The 24,305-nt window shown below is 57.6% G+C and overlaps 1 protein-coding gene across 5 annotated transcripts in view; it reads left to right on the top strand.

Annotated features, from left to right (window-relative positions):
* The window catches only part of Adgrb1 (adhesion G protein-coupled receptor B1), a 71,038-nt gene that overhangs the window by 20,443 nt on the left and 26,290 nt on the right, over positions 1–24,305 (top strand). For 3 of the 5 annotated variants that reach the window (XM_008851046.2, XM_008851045.2, XM_008851042.2), the window contains exons 3-17: positions 235–396; positions 1,111–1,221; positions 1,634–1,798; positions 1,887–2,051; positions 2,321–2,494; positions 2,975–3,139; positions 3,251–3,352; positions 4,794–4,900; positions 5,053–5,247; positions 5,565–5,633; positions 6,257–6,365; positions 8,701–8,844; positions 9,340–9,415; positions 9,615–9,717; positions 11,001–11,044. In XM_008851046.2, the coding sequence (XP_008849268.1) occupies positions 235–396; positions 1,111–1,221; positions 1,634–1,798; positions 1,887–2,051; positions 2,321–2,494; positions 2,975–3,139; positions 3,251–3,352; positions 4,794–4,900; positions 5,053–5,247; positions 5,565–5,633; positions 6,257–6,365; positions 8,701–8,844; positions 9,340–9,415; positions 9,615–9,717; positions 11,001–11,044 (1,891 nt within the window). The remainder of the gene's footprint in view (positions 1–234; positions 397–1,110; positions 1,222–1,633; positions 1,799–1,886; positions 2,052–2,320; positions 2,495–2,974; positions 3,140–3,250; positions 3,353–4,793; positions 4,901–5,052; positions 5,248–5,564; positions 5,634–6,256; positions 6,366–8,700; positions 8,845–9,339; positions 9,416–9,614; positions 9,718–11,000; positions 11,045–24,305) is intronic. The other 2 variants (XM_008851043.2, XM_008851044.2) reach the window with 2 other exon arrangements.

Genomic DNA, 24,305 nt, shown 5'->3' with positions numbered 1-24,305 from the left:
AGGGAGGTTTCTGGGCCAACACAGCAAGACAGCCTGGAGCTGCGATGTTCCCATCTGACACCTGGGACCTCCTGGCTTAGGGCTGAGTCTAGAGGAGCCCAGGACCTGGGAGCACAGGCCTTGCCCTGCATTGTGGCCCTCTGCTTACCCTTTCAAAGCCCACAGCTCCTCATCATGGCCCCTACCACACCCCAGAGCTGGCGGGGCCCTAATGGTCACTCTTGTTTCCCTCAGGTGGCTGGAAACTGTGGTCTCTGTGGGGCGAGTGCACACGGGACTGCGGGGGAGGTCTGCAAACCCGAACTCGCACCTGCCTGCCAGCCCCTGGCGTGGAGGGCGGTGGCTGTGAGGGGGTGCTAGAGGAAGGACGCCTGTGCAACCGCAAGGCCTGTGGCCGTGAGTAGGAAGGGAAGGGATGGGACTATGGGTGGGACCAAGTTGGGGAGGGGTCCAGGCCTGGAACTGGTGGGTGAGAAGAGGGTGGGTCTCTGGACTAGATTGGGTTGGGGGTCAGGCCTTGGAGGATGAAGCCCTGAAGGCTGAGTGTAGGGCGGACCCAGGAGGTGATGTGGTACCTATAGCTAGGTGGGACTAAGTGGGCCTTGCCTCTCAGATGTGGGTTGGGACTCTTGAGGCTGCAGCCCCTTCTTGCCCCACCCAGGCAGCTGTAACCAGGCCTTCAGGATGTATCTCTCTAATAAGGCTTTCTAATGACCTCATGCATTTTTTAGCTGCTTCCATAAAGTTAAATCAGGTTCTAATGAGGCTGCCATTCTTCGGGTTGCTTTTTTCCTTGACGCGCTTTTCCTGGGGAGACAGCTCTTCTTGGGAGCTTGGGGAGGCCCCTGTGCATCTTGCAGGGGAGGGAGGGCCAGGGCAGTTGATGGCATGTTGGGTAGTGGGAGGCAGCAGATACTCCGAGGAGTTGTGCTACAGCCCTGGAAGGGTCATGGGGAGGAGAGGCAGGATTGTCAGGGAGGGGATGGTGCCAGGGCTGGTGCTCTGGGCGGGAGCTCCCACACGTCCATTGGGGTTAGGCAGCTCTGGTGACTACGTGCTCACCGAACAGACAGAGTCCCACAGGGACACTGATCTGAGCCCCTCCTGCAGCTGCAGGGCGCACCAGCTCCAGGAGTCAGTCCCTGCGGTCCACGGATGCCCGGAGGCGTGAGGAGCTGGGGGACGAGCTGCAGCAGTTTGGGTTGCCGTCCCCCCAGACTGGTGAGCTGCAGGGCAGGCTGGGCCGGCCCACACACAGTCCAAGGCAGGGAAGGGGGAGGCCTAGTTTCTGGGACCAAGTCAGTAAAAGTTGCTAGTCATCAGTAGTAACTGTAATAACTTGCCATAATTAGACTCACCTAGTAGGTGCCAGGCGCTTGCTTTCAGGCAGACTGGCATTAGGAGAGCTGGTATGAAATTAGAAACCTGTACCAGACAGCTAGATCCAGGCAGTAGGGATCCTGAGGACTCTCCGCTAGTGGGGGAGCAGCCAGTCCTGGAGACCTTCAGAGCCCCAGCTTGTGGCCTGCTGCCCAGCAGCAAGGGCTGGCCTCTCCAGGGGGCCTCCATGTCTGGCACTACCCCATGGGAAGGGGCATGGCAGGCCCATGATGCTGCAGGGCTGGACCCACAGGTGACCCAGCAGCTGAGGAGTGGTCCCCGTGGAGTGTGTGCTCCAGCACCTGCGGCGAGGGCTGGCAGACCCGCACCCGCTTCTGCGTGTCATCCTCCTACAGCACTCAGTGTAGTGGACCCCTGCGGGAGCAGCGGCTTTGCAACAACTCGGCTGTGTGTCCAGGTGAGTGGGGTTGGGGTGTCTGGGCTAGAAGCGGTGGGTCGGCCCTCGGGGCACATGGGCAGCAGTACCTTCCTGTTCCCTGACACAGTGCATGGAGCCTGGGATGAGTGGTCACCCTGGAGTCTCTGCTCTAGCACCTGTGGCCGTGGCTTCCGGGACCGCACGCGCACCTGCAGGCCCCCTCAATTCGGAGGCAACCCCTGTGAGGGTCCTGAGAAGCAAACCAAGTTCTGCAATATTGCCCTGTGCCCTGGTAGGTGAGAGGGAGTGGATGGCTGGGGACAGGGAGCCTAGCAGGTCACTGGCCAGTCCAGGACCCAGCTTGGCCCACCTCAGGGTGCTCAGAGGTTAAAACATCAGACCATGCCCAGGTACTGGGTTGAGGTGTGACCCTGGGGCATTTGTTATCCAGTCCCAAGTGGGGTGTTGCATGGTGCTCCATTGGGTGTTCTTGCCTGTGTCCCAGGCTAGGCCTTGGGGTACTGGGTGTTCACGCCAGCTTTCTGCCCCTTCCTCCCCCGGGCCGGGCAGTGGATGGAAATTGGAACGAGTGGTCGAGTTGGAGCACCTGCTCCGCCAGCTGCTCCCAAGGCCGCCAGCAACGCACACGAGAGTGCAACGGGCCTTCCTATGGGGGCGCTGAGTGCCAGGGCCACTGGGTGGAGACTCGAGACTGTTTCCTGCAGCAGTGCCCAGGTCAGAGCGCCCTCCTGGGGCACTGGGAAAGGATGGCCCTACTTTGGAGTTGTGGCTGTGGGGGTTGGGGTAGCGGGGAGGTGGTAGGGTCAGAATACAGGTTAGGGTGCCATCAAGGTCAAAGTACAGGGTGGAGGTGGTGGGGTTGGGATGCTGGATGGAGTAGTGAAAGAAATGTTAAGTCAGGCCACAGGATGGGGTGGTGGGATCGAGGTCAGGTGGCAGAGCTTATCTGCACATGAGATGTCGCTTCTGTTCTGAGTCAAGGTGACTTTAGGTCTCTCCTTCACTGACGTCAATTTTCTGTCTCCTCGGTCCCTGCCCCCATGCCCCTGGGTCCTTGTGTCTCTGTCCCATGACTGTGTTTTCTGGATCCTGTTTCTCTATGTCACCTGGCCTGACTTCCCTGCTGATTCTGGGCCCCACCTCCTATTCCTCTGTTCCTGCCACCTCTGCCCTATATCTGACCAACCCCTGCAGTGGATGGCAAGTGGCAGGCCTGGGCATCATGGGGCAGCTGCAGCGTCACATGTGGCGGTGGCAGCCAGCGACGGGAGCGTGTCTGCTCTGGGCCTTTCTTTGGGGGAGCAGCCTGTCAGGGCCCCCAGGATGAATATCGACAGTGTGGTGCCCAACGATGTCCTGGTGAGACCCCCCTCACACACACAGCATGCCAGCTGGGGAGGGACTGGGAGCGACTGAGTGCCACGACTCTTCGTTCCAAACCCTGCTTGCCTCACTGTCGGCCCCTTGCAGAACCCCATGAGATCTGTGACGAGGACAACTTTGGGGCTGTGGTCTGGAAGGAGACCCCGGCTGGAGAGGTGGCTGCAGTCCGGTGTCCCCGAAACGCCACAGGTGAGAGTGATGTTGTGGGAGGCCCTATCCTGTCTTTGTACACGTCCCCATAGGCCTTGTCTGAGACCCAAAGCCCAGGAGACCACTGTGTGCGCTCATGCCTGGTGGCTCCTGTTGGGAGTGTAGGGACATCAGGGCAGCCACTCAGGAGGGGTCTGTGCCAAGCCCTCTGCTTGAAGCTTCTCCTTGAGCCTTCACAACCCTGTGAACCTGCCACCATTTCCCCTTTACAGGTGGGAAACAGAGGCACAGGGAAAGCCAACATACTTACTTAACCCTGGGCTTGCAATCTATAATGGGAAGTCATCTTTGAACAGCAGCAGTTACAATCCCATCAGCCCTGGGGAGTGACTGGGGCCCCTCATAGGGTATAGAAAGCAGGGTGGGCATTGGTCTTCTTCACTTTGGTTTGAAAGAGTGTACCTGACAGGCAGCAGGCAGGGAGGTTGGGTGCCTAGTTCCAACCCTGACTCTGCCCTTGTTTGCTGAATGACACTCAGGAAGTGACTTTAATGTCCTCATGAGGCCTTCAGGTGATCCTGTGCACGGGGCTGCTGTGGGCAGTGGATGAGTTGGCCCACGGGGCAGGGGAGGTGATAGCTGCTCTATACTGCCAGCCACCCTTGCTGTCTGTGTGCCCTTTGGTTATGTTCTTACTGGCATATTGCAAACTCCAAGAAACGAAACACATAGCCATCCATCCATGTCCTTCCCTGGCCTTTTGTCCACATCTCGTTTCCCTCATTTTTGTTTTTGAGACGGGGTCTCCCTGTATCTCCAGCTGACCCGGAATTCATTATGCAGACCAGGCTGTCCTCGATCTCACAGAGCTCTACCTCTGTCTCCCTAGTGCTGGTACTAAAGGTGTGTGCCACGATGCCTGGCCATTTCCCTTATGTTTTTCCCTATGGAAAGCCAGTTCATGGCTTCAGCATCAGGCCACCCTGTGGTGACAGGGCTGTGACAGTTGTCATGTGTGACTGTCACCAAGTATACACTCAGCTGTCCCTGCTCAGAGGACTTCCTGGGAGCCTTTCTATCAGACAGTGAGTCCCCCCCCAAAAGGCTGTGCCAGGGTCCCCAGGCCAGTAAGACCCTACAGCCCTGTGGACATCCAAGGCATGGCAAAGGGTAAGGGGTGGACACCTGTACCTAGGACTCTAGATCACAAGTAGCTCATGACTGCACCCAGATCCTGCTCGGCTAAGGATGCCTCCTCCATGCAGCGAGGCTCTTGAATGCCCAGAGCCTTCCGGGTCCCTAGAACCTAAAGTAGATGCTGAGGAGCAGCCCCACAGTATGTGGCACACAGGGGCAAGGCCAGCCTGGCCTGCTTCTGAGTTCCTAGGTGCCTAAACAGAGCACTCTTGCCTGGGAGCTATGGGTAGGACCCCAGAGCTCCTTGGTGAACAACCACATGAGGAATGGGAGTTTTCCTCAGGCCTCATCCTGCGACGCTGTGAGTTGGACGAGGAGGGCATTGCCTACTGGGAGCCCCCCACCTACATCCGCTGCGTTTCCATAGACTACCGGAACATCCAAATGATGGTGAGGCCGGCCCCGGGGACTCCAGGAAACTGTCCCCATTCTTTGGACTTGAGGTTGGGGGCTGTAGGGGCCTCCAGGCATCGGAGGTCCCTGGCCCCCACCTGGCTGTGACCTGCAGTGGTGACAGCGTCCAGCCCTCTCCATCTCCCCAGACCCGCGAGCACCTGGCCAAGGCTCAGCGCGGGCTGCCAGGGGAGGGGGTCTCGGAGGTCATCCAGACACTGTTGGAGATCTCGCAGGATGGCACCAGCTACAGCGGCGACCTACTCTCCACCATTGATGTCCTGAGGAACATGACAGAGATCTTCCGAAGGGCCTACTACAGCCCCACCCCCGGGGACGTGCAGGTGGCTCCCAAAGGCAACACCCCCAGGGGAGGAGGCCTGGAAAAGTGGCAGAGGAGCCATCCCAGACCCCAGTTAGAGATCAAGCCCCAACCATGGGTGTGGGCAGGGCTGTGACCCCACCACAGTAATGCCTTAAGCCTGGTCACCCTGAGCCTGGTTATACTTCGGAACCTATTCACACTCTGAGCCCTGACCCTGCTCACACTAAACCCTGGCTCTGGTCATAAGCTGAGTCCTTATCCTAGCCATACGCTGAGCCTCGATCCCATCCCCACACTGATGCCTTGTTCCTTTTCACTGGCCCTTCCTTTTTCTAGAACTTTGTCCAGATCATCAGCAACCTGCTGGCAGAGGAAAACCGGGACAAGTGGGAGGAGGCACAGCTGGTACGCATGGCGCCCAGGGCTCCCCTGGTCTGTCATAGGGTCAGGTTGAAACAGGCAGGTCTAGGCTTCCATATATCCCATAGCATCCATGGTGGGGCCTGGCTAGACAGTTGGATCTGGATCCCAGCACAACTTCCTGATGATCACATGACCTTAAAAAAGCCACTGAACCTTGTGAACCTTTCTCCAGCTGTGGAAGGACAGTAGTTTTTTCCTGAGGCTGAGTGAGGAGAGCAGGAAACTGTGTTGAAATCTCGGGGTGTGTCCAGAGGATGGGAGCTTGGTAGGTCCTCATCTGCACAGAGGTCAGCACTTTTCCAGCTGATAAACAGGCTGACCCTGTTCGTCACCCTGACCCTAGGGCAGTAACCCCCATGGTGGGTATTTGGAATGCTCCCCCCTCCTCTAGGCTAGGAACCCCTATGGGGCTGGATTACCGCAGCTGCTCTGAGCCTCTGATCTTGTACATAAAAGGTGAATGAACATTCAGAGGTCAGCAATTTGCCTCCTTCCTGTGCTAGGAAACCCATGGGACCCAGAAAAAAGAGGGAGCAGAGGAGGGGAGGAGGCAGGAGGCCAAGGGAGGGCATAAGTGACTCCTCCATCTTTGGCTGATTCCTCAGATGGGTCCCAATGCCAAGGAGCTTTTCCGGTTAGTAGAGGACTTTGTGGACGTCATCGGTTTCCGCATGAAGGACTTGAGGGATGCGTACCAGGTTACAGACAATCTGGGTAAGTCCCTCCTTGGCTTGGTCCTGTGGCCCTGATCACCTTGGCATGGTCCTATGGCCCTGAGCAGGGCCTCTGCCCTAGTTAACTCATCTGTAAGTAACCAAGGACCACATCCTTCCATATTCTCTGAGCAGACATCATAAATCAGCCCTGGGCTTCAGTCACATCCCAAGGGTTGATTCCAGGCTCCTGGATAGACCTCAGACCTAAGCAGGGACCTGGAGACCTCACGCGAGGGATACCTGGAGGAGTCCAGACACCCTTGGGGTTGAGTCTTACTTTAGTCTCTCACACCAGAGCCACCTCTGCAGCAGCCCCTTCTCTGCCCCACAGTGCTTAGATGGGGTAGGGCGCTGGCATTGGCCAGGGCGTGCGTTCCTGGATCACGAGAATGGGGGTTGTAGACTAGTCAGTGGACCTGGGCGTAAATAGAAGCCTTCCTCACAAATCTACACCAGTGATGTGTACTGTGATGAGTCCCTGTCCAGGTTCCACCTCTGCATCCCCTCCAAGATGTGGCTCTAGTGTTCCACCATCTAGCTTCACTCTTTCCTCTGCCCTGCCCCCCACCCACTTGTTGATGCCCACCCACACAGCATGAGGCTTTTGTGTTCTGCCAGGTTCATGGTCGTGCCCACCACTAAGCCTGTGTTCTGTTCTCAGAGTCCCCCAGTCCGCCCCACACTGCCACCTGTCTGCCCTCATTCCCTCCCTGACCCCCACTGGGAAGACTGGCCCTTCCACGGAAGGCTTGCTGTGCCCTTCCTCGCTGGGCATCTCGCCTACCTGACCCTCCAGCCGAGGCCCCGGGCTCCACGAGCCTTTAGTGCCATGCCTTTCTCCAACACCCATGTTTGTGCCTTCACTTTTTCAAGGTCTGAAACTCAATTGGGTCCAAAATCCCCTGTGTCCATCCAAGCCTGACCCCACCCCAGCCCTAGACCAGCTGTGTCCTGTCCCCCCAGATCTCTGAAGGCCCAAGTCAGGGCCCATGATCCTTCCCCAACAAGACTCAGAAGTCTACTCCCTCTGCCTCTGAGCTTCCCCACAGGGTCATCTTTCAGAGGGTCATTGCTACACTCTGACCACTCTGACCCTGCTCCCTGCTCTCTTCCCCTTAGTAGACCCTCCCCTCCCTCCCGATTTCCCTAGGATGTGCCTGAGCCAAGACTCATCCTCCAGGTTTCATCCCTAGTTACCTTCTCAGGGAGGGCTTCCCGGCCACTCTGGGGATATTACTTCTCTCTGTGGTCACCACTCTCTAACAGCCATGTGCATGCCCAGAGGGCTCTGCTGCCCATGCCTTCCTCACATGCAGTTGGGACTCAGAACATGGGCTGAAGGAGGGGTATGCTCATTTCCTGGGAAGCGCTAAGTGCCAAGGGCCTGCTGGGTGCTGACGTTCTGAGGAGAGCCAGTCCCACCTGGGGCCTCTGATGGGGCATATATCTTAGGACACTGGAGAAGAACCCTTGGGCTCCCCGGGCAGGGCCAGGTGGGACCCTGGCAGAGGCTGGCCAGGCTGGGTAGCAGGAGGGTGGCATCCCAGATCACTGCACTACTTTGAATTCTCCCTCCAAATCTGCTTGGTTTCCTTACCCAGATTTCACATCCTGAATACAGACCCCATTCCTTGGCACCCTCCTTCCCAGAAAGCAGGAAACTCAGCACCCGACGCCTGCCCTGTCCTAGTTTGCTTTCTATTGCTGTGGTAAAACACTGACGAAAACCAACAAAACAAATTTCCCACTTGAGGTTCCCTCTTCCTAGGCGTGTCAAGCTGACAATTGAAGCAATCCAGCACACATCTATTCATACCCTTCTTTGAGTGAGAGGAGACTGGAGAGTGGGTTTTAGAACTGGCCTGTGACTCCAGGGGGAGGGAGGCGGCCAAGGCAGGTGCCCAGCTCCTGTAGATCCCCCGGGGCCCAGAGAACCTACCTTTGACTTCTTCCTGACCATGGGAACTGAGTCTGAGCCTGGGTCCTCATCAGGCTGGGCAGGACACCTACTGTCTGACTCATCAGGAACAAGACCAACTGTAATGACTCTGGCTGTTTCTGCTGCCCCACAGAGGTCCCCATCAGCCGGTCCTAGGCTCTGGGGTCTTGCCCATCCAAGGTGGGGGCCTGTGGAATAACTAGTGAGTGTAGCAGTTGGGCACCACAGGCTGCACAGGTGGGGGTCACTGATAGCAGCTTGGCCACGTGGACCTCAAACACCCTCAGCTTCAGGCACATTGTGCCATTGTCCTGCACCAAGAGCTGCTGCCCAGGTCCCATCTGACACTCCAGATGGGTGACCTTCTGTCTGTGTTACCTCTCCCTTGCCCCAGTGCTCAGCATCCACAAGCTCCCGGCCAGTGGGGCCACTGACATCAGCTTCCCCATGAAGGGCTGGCGTGCCACAGGAGACTGGGCCAAGGTGCCAGAGGACAGGGTCACCGTGTCCAAGAGTGTGTTTTCTACAGGGCTGGCAGGTGAGGCTTGGGAGTGGGAGGGGTCTCCCAAGAGTCAGGGCCTGAGGACTGCCATCCAGGGATGTCTCACCATCAGCACATCGCTTCTGGTGACAGGATGCATCTCTGTTACTTTTTGCTATTGCTGCATCCAGGACGCAGTCCCTCCCTTCCTTCCTTCCCTTGGGGAGAGCCTGGGGACCACCCTGAGCTAGAGGGCTGAGCAGAGTAGGAGGAGCTGATTGGGTCATACAGCCACAAGGACACCAGTTCCCAGGGAAATGTGTCCTGTCTGCCCACTGTCCTGGTGGGGTCTCTCAAGGAGACCAACTGGCTCTCCCACTCCCCAGGTGGGCCAAGTCTTCTGCCCCAGCTCCCAGCTGCAGCATTACGTCTGTTATGGAATGGGTCTCCCCTTGCTAGGACTATGGACATGACCTACAGATGGAGCCATGGAGGCCATTGAGTGGGCTAGTGGGTGCTGGCAGGGTTGGGGTAACATGTGCTCTCTTCCAGAGGCAGATGACTCATCTGTGTTCGTAGTTGGCACTGTGCTCTACCGAAACCTGGGCAGCTTCCTGGCCCTGCAGAGGTAGGCAATGTGGGCAGGGGATGGGCCAATCCTCCACTGGAAGGAGGCCAGGAGGAGGTGGGATGGTTGGGTATGGTGGTGACCAAAATGGTGACCGGAGGCATGGGGACAAAGCCCCAGTAGGGCCAGGGCTGGGCTACAGGGCTGGCTCAGGACCACGCTGTGCCCCCAGCAGCCCTTGCTACTTTGGTGTTTCCAGGAACACAACAGTCCTCAACTCCAAAGTCATCTCTGTGACTGTGAAGCCCCCACCTCGCTCCCTGCTCACACCCTTGGAGATTGAGTTTGCCCACATGTACAATGTGAGTGCCACCAATATGTGTGGGTGTAGGGGGAGGGGGTCTCTGGTCTTGGATAACATTCCTAAACATTCTTCTTAGGCATTAGCTTTAGGGGTCAGCCTTGGCAGAGCTGCTCTCATCTCTGAATTCCAGGTGGGGAAACTGAGGCTTGGAGAGTCAGAGACTTGCCTAGAGCCACACAGCATATTGTTATGGGTGATGGAATTCAGCACCAATCTGACCCACCTCTGAGGTCTTTCCCCATGTTGTAGTCCTCCATGCCTTGTCCCTGGAGAGGGTCCCCTTGCCATCCCCTTAGAAAGGAGGCCTACCTGTGCCCATGGTTCAGCATCCTGAGGAGCTGTGTGGCAGGCCATCCGCCCAAGCCAGGTCCCCAACCATCTGGGAGTCACAGCTCTTCCATGCCCAGTGTGCCCATGGGGCTGGGAGCAGGAGGGCCATTGCCTGCCAGAGTCAGGGCTGAACCACACAGGGTTTCTGGAATGGTAGTGTCAAGAGTATCCTTCCAAAACTCCCCAGCATTGGTAGCCTAGACAGGCCTCAGCGCCAGGGATGCAAGGTGCTTTCTGGGCATGAGGAGACCTTGGGTGCTGGCAGTTCTCATCCAAGGTGTTATAAAGTTTACCTGCAGCCTGCTGCCTCTGCTTCCTGCTGGGCTGAGCCAGAACCCCAAGGAGGCAAGACACCCAGATCACTTAGCTAGGCTAGGACAGTACCAGGCCCCAGTCCTCAGACTAGGGCTGTGGGAAACCTCAGGTAGAACCCAAACCTGTTCTTCCCAGCTTTGTGGCTTTAGGAGAGTTACTTGACCTCTCTATGCATTGACTTTCCTTCCCTATCGAATGGGAGCAAATAGTTCTCATGAATGCTTAGGGCATGAAGCCGCTATGAGCATGGACACACCCCATCTCTCCAGGGCTGAGTCCAGTGGCCCTGCAGGGGCATGTCCTGCAATGCACGCTTGGACCTGATTTCAGAACCAAGGACAGTCCTGTCATCAGGCCTGGGCCGGAGAGGTGGCAAGAGCTGCCTGAGACCACGTCTTGGGCAGTGGGACAGTGGGGAGGGTAGGCCTCGCTGGCCTTGAACCAGCCCCAGCTCTGCTCTGGGGAGGGCAGGCCTCACTGGCCTTGAACCAGCCCAACCTCTGCTCTGGGCCTTTCTTGTGAAATTCAGTCCTTTGTGTGCATACCAGCTGGGTGCCTAGTGCACCCATGGGTGAACTCAGAGACCCAGGTGGGGGCTAGAGGTGGCAGTGACCCTGACTACACCTTCTCTCTCAGGGCACCACCAACCAGACCTGTATCCTGTGGGATGAGACAGATGTGTAAGTTCTCTTGGACTTGGTGGCCTTGGGGTTCTGGGGGGCGCTTCACAGCACGGTGGGGTGAGGGAGGCCGTGAACACTGGTCCCCTGTCCGTTTGTGTACCTTTGTGATCCTTCCCTGCTCCCTGCTCAGATCTGGCTTTGGTGCCAGTTGGCTTTTCTCCCACCTCTAAGGGAAGTCCACAGCTCAAGAGATGAGAGTCAGGGATGTGTGCCCTAGGCAGGTGCTGAGGTGGGGCATCCAGGCTGGCCTGTCCTGTGTTGGGTTTTGGGCAGGTGTTGGGCACTGAGAATCAGAAGTGCAGCTATGTAGACTAAGACAGCTTGAGAATCAAGGACCCTGAGACGCCAAGCAGTCAGATGGGGTGTGGGCGTCCAGCATCCTCAGCAGCATCGGGCTGTCCTGGACCCTGAGCTCAGACCTTTTAAAAGGCTCCGTGGGCACCAGCCTGCTCCAGGTACTTCATCGTAGGGTAAAGCCTCCTGACTGGGATTCAGATCCCTGGGAGGTGAAGAGGAAGGAAGGGGGACCCTCCTGTAAGGGAAAGGGAGTGGGGGTCAGGCTGAAAGTGTCCACAGAGGCCGTGAGGTTCGTGAGCTTGGGCTGAAGGCTTACAGGCTGGAGGCCTGGTAGAAGGGCTTTACCCCTGGGCCGTGGGGCATGCTGAAGATGGTCTGATTTGGAGCTAGGTGCAGAGGCCTCATTCTCTTCCCCAGGCTGAATGGTACCTGGGCTCAAGTGGCCCCAGGTGCTGGCAGTGTGGTACAGCGGACTGGGCAGTGATGGATGTGTCCTTGGCAGGAGAGAAGGCCCCCTGAGTGACTGGCCTGAGAAGGAACATTTTCAGGAGAGATGCATGTGGGGCACCAGCAAGCAGGGTTGGAGAGCTCAGGGAAGCTGGAAAAACATGGCCAACAGGCAGCATAGGGGCTAGGGAGTGACAGCCACAAACAGTGAACTGTTGGCTGGAGATATTTATCCCTTGTCCTATGGTGACACTATGACCTATGATGACTGTCCAGCGTCCTCCACCCAAGTGAGAAGGGACAGTACATAGGGACAAATTAGTTCATGTGAAACATCGGGTCCTGTCCTGTGCCAGCAGGTGTTGAGAGGATCTGGAGACAGTTCTGGTGCCTTCCAGCAGGGGTATGGGAGATCTATACATATAGTATTAGGGGGGTCACTTTTAATCAGGGTTCTGGCAAACTCTGTGCAGTGGGCATTATAGCGGAAGGAAAAGCCAGTGCCAAGGCCCTGTGGTACACGAGTGCAGGGTCAGTCCACACTGCCTCACTTATGGGACACCGGCTTCCTCTGGCTTAGTCTGCTGTAGGTCTGACTCCAGGCTGAGATGCCCATAGCTGGGAGGCTAGCTGTCTAGCTACCTTGCTATCTGTGGATTTCTTTATGCTTTGTAAGAGCCATGTGCTCTCTGCGCATAAGGCAAGATCAGAGAGGGGTGCAAAATGAGGGCAGGAAAAACAGCCCAAGTTCCTGGTTCCTAGCTCAATCCCTGTGGGCTACTTCAGGCATCCTGGAGAATTGCATTTCAGGGCTGGAGGTGGTGCTACAGCTGTAGGCCAAGCCTGCCCTAGCCCAGACGCCTCCCTTGGGGTGGTCAGTGGTGGCAACTCACCGGGGCAGGCATCCTGTTCATCCCACCATTCCATACTGGTGTCCAGTAGAGCCCTCCCACTCCCTATGTTAATATAAGTGTATCCAGCCTAATGATGGGGACAATCCTGCCCACATATCTGACTTCCCAGTTGAGTCAAGGACATTTTCCCTGCCCAAGCTGTGGCCCATCTGATCCCCTACAGTTCAGACTCTAATCCCTGAGGCTGGCATCTGCCTCCTGTGGGGAAGGAGAGAGACAGCTAAAGGACCATGATGAAGCCCTTAGGTGCTATGGATTTGTGTGGCCTCCACCTGCCCTCCTCTCACAGCTGTGGGAGATGACCATGACCTCATTACCCCAGGCATGCTGTGCCCCAGCCCTGGAGGACCAGGCCATGGAAGATCAGGCCTAAGAAGTAGGAACAGGCCTGTGTCAGTAGAGACACAAGTCCAGCCTGGGCTGAGCCCCGGTTCACTGGTTACAGGGCCTCCAGAGGCTGCAGCCAGCTGAAGGCCCAGCAATGACAGGAGACCGCTCAGAGCAGGCAACTGGAAGCCAGAAAGGGAACCTAGAGGCCAACAGGACAGTGGAGGGCCGGCTTCTGTATTCCATTCACCCCTTGCTCTGTTGGGCGACTCTTCATGTCACAGCTAGTGGCCAGTGCCCTCCCTGTGACTCCTGGGTGTGTTTTCCCCTTGACCTTAAGTGGGATGAGTGGCAGGTGCTGGCCTGCCTCCACCAGTGTGCTTGGCCCCGGGGGCTGGCGTGGACTGTGCTTGCATGTGCTTTGTTGAGAAGTGGCCTAGGGACCTGCAGGTGACTCCAGAGGAATAGTCTGGCCACCAGGGGGAGAGGAGAGCCTTCTGTGACTGTCCCCTGATAGAGGGTGCCCTCTTAGGACCATAATTGTGATCCATAACCAAACCTATATCCTAATCTAGGGTAGAGCCAAGATCCCGAGCTTAGACTGACACTATGCACTGGATATGAACCGAACCCAGACACTGGTCACACCCTGAATCCTGACCTTAACTGAGACTGAGCCCTAATTCTGGTCAAATGCTCTTCATGGTCACAGGTTACACTTAGACTCTGGTGACACACTGAGCTCTGATCCTTATACATACTGAGACTTACTCCTAGCGATTGGCTGCATAAGCCCCAACCACGATCATAAGCCAAGCCTCGATCCTGGTCACACACTGAGCCCTGACCCTGGTTATACTTGAACCCTGATCCTGGTCACACACTGAGCTCTCGCCCTAGGCCACACTCTGAGCCCTGACCCCAGTAGGACCCTGGATGTTGACCCTCTTCACATACTGAACCCTGATCTTAGCCCCAGGCTGAGCCCTGTTCATTGACTCCACTGGACGAATTTGTGTGTGTTCATATTAATTCTCTGTGTGTCACTTGTTTGGAGGGTCACGCCTTCTTCAAACCACACGTGACAGTTGACAGTGTGACATTTATTTTGCAGAGAACAAGCCAGAGGCTTCCACCCACAGCATAGCCCCTTCTGCCTGCCTTACCTCCAGTAACCCCACACACCCACACAGGTTCTGGTGGCGTCCACCCTGGAGGCATGTGTCTAAGCTCTGTGAACACTTGTCTAGAGCCCCTGGTATATCCTTGGCCCTTCCTGCCATGTCTGTGACCTACCCTGCCCCTAGCTTAGTTTCCCGGATCAGCTGGTCCTGAACTCTAGGCTGGCAACCAAGTTCAAGAGCTCTATCTTCCACACCCCTACAGTGTGGCAGTGAGGGGCTGAGCTGAGAAACAGGGAGGAGGGGGCCTTGCCAATGGACTACCCATGCTGTGGCATAACCCGCATAGGCCCTGGCCAGATGTGTCTCCACTGAGGAGACACATCTGTATTCTCAGAGTCTTGCACTGTTAGGATGAGGTATGATTTGTGAGTGTAAATGGCAGCTGGAAGCAGAGCTAGGTGGGTGAGTGGGAAGTGCTGGCCAGGGAGCAGGCAAGGTGGGTAGGCTCAAGAGGGGCGTGGAGTGGCGTGTGGACCGTGGAGGACAGATGAGAAAATGGAGCGAATAACCAAGTAAAGGACGAGATTGAGAGGACCAGGGGGCCCCTGACGAGCAGAAAGCCTGAGGAGAATGGAAGTGGACAGAGAGGGCACTGGCAGGGATCAGCTTCCTGTGGCCGCCCTGACAGGTGGGCAGGTTACCACAGATGGGGGGCAGGTCACAGCAGCTGAAGTCTATCACCCCAGTGTGAGGCGGCCACAACACTGATTTCAGCCATTGATGCAGAGTATTCTTTCCCACTCTTCGTCCTTCCCCAGGTAGACCCGTCAGGCCGCCCCAGCCCCCCCCTTCCCTCAGGGAGTTTCCTGCCCTGCTGTCCTTTGTCAGCTGGGCTCACAGGTGAAGAGCCCAACTGCAGGCCTGAGCGCCCCTGATGAGTCCAGGATCACCCTAAGAGCATTCCAGTGGGGAGTCTGGGAATCCTCTCCAGGCACCCTGCCCAAGTGCACAACCTGGTCCCTTTAAGAGTCTGGCCCTTTAAGAGTTGGTCTCCTTGGAGAGGGCTGAAATGCGGCAGGCAGGGAGCCATGGCAGGCAGACTTGGCAGGGTACCCCCAGTCAGTTCTCTCTGGGACTCATTCCTGGTGGGGCAAAGGAGGCGGGTGGAGTCAAGTTGAGGCCACTGCACACAGGGACCTCTTTGGTTGGAGAGCTTGAAGGAGTGCTTAAGGTCACAAAGTCACATCCAGGGACAACCTTCCCCCACTGAGAATTTGAGGTCCGCCTTGAGCCTCTGCTGCCCTGAGTCTGCTCATCTATGGGCTCCATCTTCTGACCCCTATCTCTTGCTTCCCAGCAGTGACCCAATACAGTGAGGGTGTCTGTCTCTATTTGCTGTTGTTACCTGGCATAGGCACCTGGTCTTGTCTGGACCCTGACTGTGAGGCACACAATGACCTCACAGCAGGTGTCCAGGAATTAGAGTGCACCCCTTCTTAATGGGGTTACTTACCCCCATGGGCTGGGAGTTCATCCATCCATTCATTCATTCACTCCTTGAACATAGGACCACAGTGGCAGGCCTTATAGCTCAGGTCTCTCCCAACCACCCCCCTACCCACCTGTGAGGATACCCAGCAGGATGCCTAGTCTGGTCAGATACATCAGGTACTGTCCCCTGGGTGCCAGCTAGGCTCCTGTGTCCTAAGGGCTGCAGATCTGTGGAGTCCAATAGCGTGGCCTCCTCAGCTCCAGGGCACCCAGTTCTGCCCACATTGGCCCTGAAAGCTTCAGTTTCCCAGCTCTCTGACAGGACAGGAAGAACAGGGACCTACTTTCAGGACCACTGTAGGGAGAAGGGCAGTGTCTGCCCCTTTCCCATAGTGTAGAGACACACCATCCCCACCAGGCTCCTGTCCCGATCCCCTCCCTCACCACCTCTATTCCCCGTTCTCTTCCTTTCTCTTTCCCTCTCTCTTTCTCTCTCTCCTTTCCTCCATTTTCAAAACAGGTTCTCATTCTTTAGCCAAAGCTGGCTTGGAACTCATGGCAATCCTCCTGCATCAGCTTCCCAAGTGCTAGGATTACGGAGATGAGCCTTCTAGAAAAAGCCTTACCCTGATACTTGGTCTGTACTTGCGCCCTTAAAGCATGGCTCAGGATGGGGCTTCAGGGTGTAGCAGGGTTGGGGTGGGGCAGGAGAGAGGTTTTCCTCGCCTCCCTCTGCCATACCTAGGAGTCACTTGCTATGCAGGTTCATGCCCTGGCCAGGCTGCTGGCCCTTTGCCTGTACTGTCTCCAGTGTCCTTCCATCTACCCCCATCTGCCCAAAGGCAGAGCCAGTGTGGCACTGGGGCTTACAGTGCCCACTACCAGTGAACCCTGGCTGGCACCTGAACGGGGACCTGTGCCTGACCACCTGGTGGCGTGGGCAAGCATCCACCACCTCAGGCCTTGCTTTCTGCATCTGTGAAATGGGCTGTGATCATGGTTGATGACATGCTCAGTGCCAGGAGGTCCTCCCAGAGAATGTCAGGGCTGCTGGGGGCTGGTGAGCTGGAGTGCACCTGGCAGGAAGGCACGGGACACCCAGGCCACAGCACAAGCACAGAGGCCCAGGGGCAGAGTGCAGCTGCAGTGCTGCGGTGAGTGGTCCAAGAGGTAGGGAGTCAGGGCAGAGCCCGCACAGGGTAGGGAGGCGGCCGGCCAGGCCTGGGGAGCCCTTTCTCAAATCCCCACACCTGTTTTAGATGGGGAAACAACAGGGCTCTCTGGCCCCAGAAGTTGACCAAGCAGGGGTGGAGTTGGGGTGGGTGCTGTTCTCAGGTTGCAGAGCTTGTGGGAAGACAGACACAGGGAAGGACTTCCCAATTAGCAGGGAGTGGTGTGGGGGCCTGCCCCTCACCCTTGCCTGGCAGTGGTACAGTAAGCAGTTTGATGAGGTTTGTGGGAGCCTGGAGTGTGGGGTAGTGGGGTAGGCGACAGACGTAGTGGTGCAGGTTAGCTGGCTGCCTGCTTCTGCTGCTCTCGGCCAACTGGGGAGCATGGTAAGGCTCCCCCAAGAGGTTCCACCAGCACTGTGCTAGGAAGGCAGGCTGAAGACTCATTGCTGGTGCTGGGAACCATGTCCATATCCAGCCAGTCACAGCGCTGGTTCTGATGTTGTTGGCAGGGTGGTGACGTGCCCAGAGCACACAGGTGGCCACTGACTGGTACCCATGAAGGCACAGCCACCACGGACAAGGTGATTGTGCTGCAGCTGCCATGCTGTAGGACCTGGTGCTGTCTGTGATGCAGATATGGCTGCAGGGTTGCTGTCCTGACCTGGCCAGTGCTAAAAGTGACAGTTCGGGTGATATATGTTGCTGACCATGCTGAGGACTGGTGGAGACAGCGACCATATCATAGCTGATGTAGCTTTGAGGTTGTGCTGGTGAAGGAGGTTGGTGAGACAGTGGTGATGGGGGCTGGGTAGTGTTGGTGGAGTCAGTGCCGTGAGTGGGGACGGCGGGGGTGGGGTGGTGACAGGTGGTCGGTGATGCTGCTGCTGCTGAAGCTGTGGCTGGTAGAGAGTGAGGTAGCGTCATTCATGGTGTTACTGTTGACGGGTGTGGTGGTGGTGTGGAGGTGTGGGGCTGACAACATGGAGGGCCAGAGGTAGAAGTGTTGTCGATGGCATTGCTGATGGTGGTGTTGCGGTATTGTGAATGTAATACTGGTGGTGATGATGGTGGTGGTGGAGACAGTATTGATAATGCACTGGCAGTCATGGAAGCAGGGTCAGAGATAGGGTAGTGGTCACAGAGGTGGTGATGGTGACCTACATGGTGGTGGCCACAGAGGGGATGCCGGCAACATGGTGGTGACCACGAAGGAAGTACTGGTAGGGCAACAGTGACTGTAGAGGTGATGGTGGTGATGCGGTGGTGGCCACAGAGTGGATGTTGCTTATGTGGTGATGGTCATGGAGGTGGCCATGATGAGTGGCAGTGGCTGTGGAGGTGGTGGCGGCAACAGTGGTGGTGGCCACAGAGGTGGCGTGGGTTATACGGCAGCACCAGTGGGGGCTGGCTTGCCTGCTGTCTCAGCGGTGGCCAGTGGCTGTGGAGGTGGTGGCGGCAACAGTGGTGGTGGCCACAGAGGTGGCCTGGGTTATACGGCAGCACCAGTGGGGGCTGGCTTGCCTGGTGCCTCAGCGGTGGTTCTGAAGGTGGAGGCTGTGGAGACAGGTATTATGGAAGGGTGGCCAGCTCCGGAAGGATTTGCAGGCCCCTATGGGCAGCAGGTCTCCCATAGAACACAAGTCAGGCCACAGTGGGCATGTAGGCACAACAGGGTGGGTGAGGGAGGAAGGCCCGCAAATGGCAACCCAGGAGAGTGTCTTCGAGATGAGGCTGGGTTGACTGGTGTGGGAGTGAGATGTGGATTAACTTGAGCTAAGGGGAGTATCAGGAGTGCCCAGGGCCTAGCAAGGGACTGACACAACTAGGTCAGCAGTAGGTGACCTTCTAGTAGAACAGGAGGGATGTGGAGTCTGGGCAGAAGCTTCTTGACTGGAAGGGAGGTGACAGGCCAGGGGGGTGTAGCTGCAGGGGCCACAGGCAGGAGACTAGGAGAGGGTCACAGTCAGCAGAACCCTGTGCGCCAGGCCAGGTCACTCTTGCCAGGCTGTAGAGGCAGAGTCCACTGTCCCCAGGTACCCCACTCTGCCCCATAGACAGTCCTGACCCATGTGCCCTGCCTGGGTAACCAGGAGAAGAGCTGCTGGACATGGGAGGGAGATAAGAAGTCTGAGGCAAGAAGTCCCAGTCAGAGTGGCTGGCACCCAGTGGGAGGGAGGAAGAGATTGCTATCTGGGTGGTGCGGACAGGAAAAGCCCTGAAGGCCCTATACAGACAGACCTGTGGTGCCCAGAGAGGCTGAGGTGGCACAGATGAGGACACCAGACTGCACGTGTCCGCAGCTCAGAAGTCCAGGCCAGGACTAGAGTCTCAAAAACAGAGCTCAGGAGGGCACCAACCCAGCAGCAAGGTGGGGTGGCTCGGAGGCTGGATGCAGGACTCTGACCCTCAAGGAAGAGCAAGCTGAAACAAGGTCGGCCTCCCAGAGGTGACAGCATCCATCTTCTCGTGGGCTGAGAAGGCAGTAGGCCATGCAGGAAGGTGGGCACTCCTGTTAAGGGAAGGTGTGACTAAGCAGGCTGGAGTCTGAGATGTTATGGACAGGGGTTTAATTTCTGGGGTCAGCTCATGAAGAACCTTGAAGGCAAGCTGAGAAACCCCCATCTGCAGAGGCATCTGTCCCACCTCCTGCCCGGTGCCTGAGATCCCCCACTGGAGTGCACTGTGCCCACTCCTGGCTGCTTTCTGCTATGTGGGAGGAGACCCTATGAGTCATTCACACTGGGGTGTGAATTAGCCCATCAGATCCAAGGGGACCCCGACAGGCACAATCCCATAATAGCACCTGCTCGTGGGCCGGCAGGAGGCATCACAGATGAAGTGAGGGCCCTGGCTTGGTGGGCAGAAGGTGGGCTCCATGCACTCTGCAAACTGCCCCCTTGTATCCCTTGAGCACACAGGCCCTATAGGCCTCCATCATCCCCAGAAGGGGGTGGGTAAGTGGCCACATAGCCACCTAGAAGGCAGCTGAGGTTGGAGTGACCTGAAGTTTGTGCAGAGTAGGACCAGGCCCCTCTGCCCACTTCTCCCTCTGGGACTGGCCTGGGCCAGTGGGCACCGGGAGAGCATGACCTAGGAGCCGAATCTGTAGCCAGCTGTAGTGTTAACCCCTCAAGGTCTTCCAAAATCCTTGGGTCCCCCTCTCCAGGTACTGGGTACTGTGGGAGGTGCATATAGGGAACTGCTAGGTAGTCAGCATTTAATGCCTTCCTTGGGCTACCATCCCAGGGACCCGGGGACAGGTCGTGACCCTGCCCTGGGAGTTGAAGGTGAAATGAAGTGGGGGTTTATACTAGTTTGGGGGCTGCACTGGGAGTGGTGACTACTCCTGGGTTTGGGGAGGACGGCAGGGAGCTGAGGCTCTTGGTTTGAGTGTGGTTGGGGTCTGGAGATTTGAGTCCTGTAGGACTGGTGGGAGCAGTATGGCCTTGGATTCGTGTGAGGAGGGGGCCCTTAGAGCAGAGGATGAGTGGTGTGGGCAGCAGGTGGACAGCAGGGCTGAGGCTGAACCAGGCCACGGGAGCCACGTGACCCAGACCAGAAGGAGGAAGACATCCTGAGTGAGGCTTCTGGGGCAGATGCAGGCTGGGGTTGAGAGAGGACACATTTCCCAAGGACAGAACAAATTATCGGCATCCACAGAGCCTCACGCAGCCTTTACCCTTCCTTCCTGCCTTCCCTGCCTGGGGTCTGTGCTGGGTACCATGCCCCACAGGCATGCCTGGGAGGCAAGGGATGACTATGGCCTATCAGAACCTGTGCTTGAGGTTAGTGGTGGGAAGAGGGTGTTGACTCGGGCCAGGGGTTCTTCAGAGGTGGAGTGAGGGGACAGGAGAGGGTCCCTAGAGTTTGTGTGCTGACATGTAGGTTTCTGGTCATCTTGGCAGGGGCCAAGTAAAAAGAGTCCCTAGAGAAGGTCATTAGTGGCCTGAAGAGTGGTAGGCTGTGTCCAGCCCCATCTTGGGGTGCTGGGACAAAGGGGAGAGGAGGCCCTGTGTGAGGGGGAAGGGCCCACCCTAGGCCCTGTCTGAGGAAGGAGGCTCTGCCCTTGGCCCTGGCCCTGTCTAAGGGAGGAGGCTTGGCTCTGTCCTAGAACTCTATCTGAGGGGTGGGGGGGGGCAAGGCTTGCAATGACCCTTGTCTGAGGGCTCTAGGTTCCCCCTTATTTAGGAAGGGGCTCCTTGTGACTTCATGCCCTGCTACTGTTTCCAAAGAGGTATCACTGACCCAGCTCCTTCTTTAGCCCAGGACCCATCTCAGGCGGGGGTAGAAAGGTCAGTTGTGACTGACCCAGATTCTTCAGAGCTGGCCCAGGATGGGGGCCCAGCTGGGTGACCCAGATAGTCCACGTTTCTGAGGCTCAGGGGAGAGAGGGCAATAGCCCTCACTGTGGGAGCATCAAGCAAGTGGGAGGGACGCCTGTGTGTGCTGTCATTACATGCAGATGTCCCTGCAGCAGGAAGGTTTTCAGTCAGGTTTGAGGAAGAACTTCCAGATGTAAATCAGAGCCTGGGTATAAGAGGAGGGTTTGTTTCTCACTTCCACAGGTGGGACATCTCGGGTGCATGTGATTATCCACGCCCACCAGGGCAACCTTTCTACTCCCACTGAAGGGTCTAGGGCTTCGAAGATGGCTAGGTTCCTTCACAGACAGAGCTCTCCTCGCTTGGGGACCCATCAGGAGTCCAGTATGTCACAAGCACCTCTTCAGATCTGCATCCAGTCAGGTTCAGATGGGGACAGCTGGGGGCAGCCTCAGAGAAGAGCTGGAATTTAGGCCCCGCTGTTGTCTTGCTGTGTGGTCAGCTGCACCCTCGGAGCTGAGCCTCCTTTCGGTGTCTACAAAGCTGACCCGAGGCTGTGGCAGAGAACAGAAGATGAAACGCACAGGCGCCTCAGCGCAGAGCGGAAGCTGGGATGAGAGGGAAGGGAGGAGAGGACCTGTCCCTGAGCTGCACGTGGGGTGCCCACGATACTCCCAACACACGTGGCACTGACTGGAGAGGTGGGCAGGCAGAGGCGGGTCTGTATGGCAGTTTGGGCAGCTTACAGAGGCCAGCTCTGCCCCCTTCCCCTGCCAGCCTGGCAGATGGGTTCTCTGGACTCACACAGGTACTTCCCCCCTGCTTTCCCCAGCCTGCAGCTGGCAAACCCAGCCCTGCTGACCCTCAGTGGGGTGGGCAGCAGCTGCCACCCCCAGCCCCCCACCCCTGGGAGGCTAAGCTAATTGGTGCCACAGCAGAGGCCCTGGGCAGCACTGGCTCCCAGGCTGGCGGTCTCCCAGGTGGTGGCTGGCAGCTGCCGGCCTGGCGCCCTGTGTACCCGACAGGGCTGCTGGGAACCTGCCAGGTTGCCAGCCTAGTTCCTTTCACCCTTCCTCAGAGTGCTGTCCCCTCAAGTCTTTCCAGAAAACACCAGGCAGGTGGGACAGCTGGGAGCTCAGTGTCCTGCTCTAGCGAGCAGCCACACGGCTGACTCCATGGACAGGCCCCTGGCAGCCCATGGGCCCAGTGCCCAGGGCTTTCCTGTGGAGTGTGTGTGCTGGTGACTCCTTTGGGCTGTACTGGCTGGCTGTGTCAGGTCTGTTGTGTCAGGTGTGGGACTATCCCCACAGCACCTTAGACTCGAGAGAGGGAGGAACTTGACCCAAAGCATGGGGTATGGAGGGAATCGGCCATGGCCATGCCTGACACCAGTGGAAAACCTCTGGGGGACAGTACAGAATCTGGGGTACTGCTGGGAGCTTGGAGACTTCCTGAGAACCCCACACTCCCTTCTGTGTCCCGTCTGTACACTAGCTTCTGTCCAGTAAGACCTGCAGGCTTCTTGAGTGAGGAAAAGGGGTTTCTACCATCTGGGTGTGTGGCACTGAGAAGACTGGATGGCAGGCTGTGGGCAAGGCCACCCAAGTGGCTTATATCCTTGGCCCCTATCCCAGGGTATTGGGTTCTGGAGTAGGTACTCGAGGCTGCCCTTTGGGGCTCTCTGAGGTTTGGATGGGACAGGGTCTCAAGGCTCTGAGGCTTTCTGGGGGCAAAGATCCTGAAGGTGGAGCCTTTCCTTGGCCTGTCTACTTTGTAGTCTTTCTGTGCAAAGAGAGGGCCATGGGTCTCAAACCCTGGCCTCCATGGGCCAGGGACCTGCATCTCAGAGTGAGCTGACGCTCACTGGAGGCAGAGAGGCTCTCACTACTCAGAGCAACTGCAGCCTCCAGGCCAGTCCCTGACGCGTGGCCAAAGTCAGGCTCCTTTGGAGCAAGGCTTTCAGAGGCTCAGACCCTGAGGGAGATTGCAGATGTTGAGGGTAGTCTAGGGGTCCTGTCTCCCTGGGCCTGACTCAAGGTCTGCTGCTTCCTGAGACTGGGGGTGGGGCACTACTGCCACCCCGAATCAAAGGACGGCTTGGGCTGCTGACATCCAGTGCTAGCATGCACTCTAGCCAGGCCGTGAGCTGCGCAGTCCTGGGCTGGGTGGGGGATCCATTCCTTCTTTAGAGACAAGGAAACAGAAGCAAGAGGGTGGAGGTAATTTCTGTGCTCCTGTAGGTAGGTGTGGTTGACAGCCAGGTATTTGGTTGGTCTTTCAGTGTTTTGGATACATGTACATGGGTCAGGCCTGTGCACAGGGCTGCTCTCAAGCTCCACTGGTGTGAGCTGCTGGACAGAGCAATACCACCCATCTGTAGTGCAATGGGGCAAGTCCATTTTGTTTCTGGGTTTTGCTGTCTCCACTGGCAGTGTGGAAGTGGGCTGGAAGAGCCCCTGCCCCCCTTGTCCAGACTGGAAGTGAGAGCTGAGCCTGGGTGCACAGAGGACCTCGGACTGGTCTCCTGGGACCTTGGCCATGCACTGAGTCTGAGGGGCTGTGGATGGATGAGGCCTTGCTGGCCTGTCCTGGGGTCAGGAGACCACTACTACCTAGGACTCCAGCAAGTTCAAATCCTGCGGTGTCTCTGTCCACTTCCACCCCGCAGGCTGAGAGCCCTGGGACAGGATGGAGACTGAGCCCCAGAGGTGCTCCCGGGCGCTTCCTGAAGGGTCGGTCCAGCCCTAGGGCCAGGGGTCGAAGGATGAAGGATGGACGCTTGCAAGTTTCTAGTCAGAGAGCTGCCTGTCTAGCCCCAGGGCTTGTGGCTGGGTGGCAGCAGAAGGGGGAGGGCGGTGTTTGCCGGAACCCTTCAGATCTGGCGCACCCAGGACCTACCCACAGCTTGGCGCTTGGCTTAAAGGAAACCGGGCCAGAGGAGGCCTGGAGACCGCAGGAGGGGCCTGGGTCAGAGCGCAGAGGGAAGTTTGCAGCGGCGGGCCTCCTCCCGCGGGGAGGGCTGCGTCGGCCTCGGCGGAGATGGAGCCGTCCCAAGGTCACCACCCCGGGGAGCCCTGGGCACTGGGGCCCGGCAGCTCCGCAGCGGCCCCCGCGCGCCCCCTCTCCGGGCTCGGGCAGGCGCGGGCTCGCGGCCGGGCGGGCGG

This window comes from Nannospalax galili, unplaced genomic scaffold (assembly GCF_000622305.1).
Source record: "Nannospalax galili isolate Female #2095 unplaced genomic scaffold, S.galili_v1.0 scaffold525, whole genome shotgun sequence".
Classification (NCBI taxonomy): Eukaryota; Metazoa; Chordata; class Mammalia; order Rodentia; family Spalacidae; genus Nannospalax; species Nannospalax galili.
The sequence above is the reverse complement of the archived record's forward strand: the minus strand, read 5'-3'. Positions and strand labels throughout refer to the sequence as shown.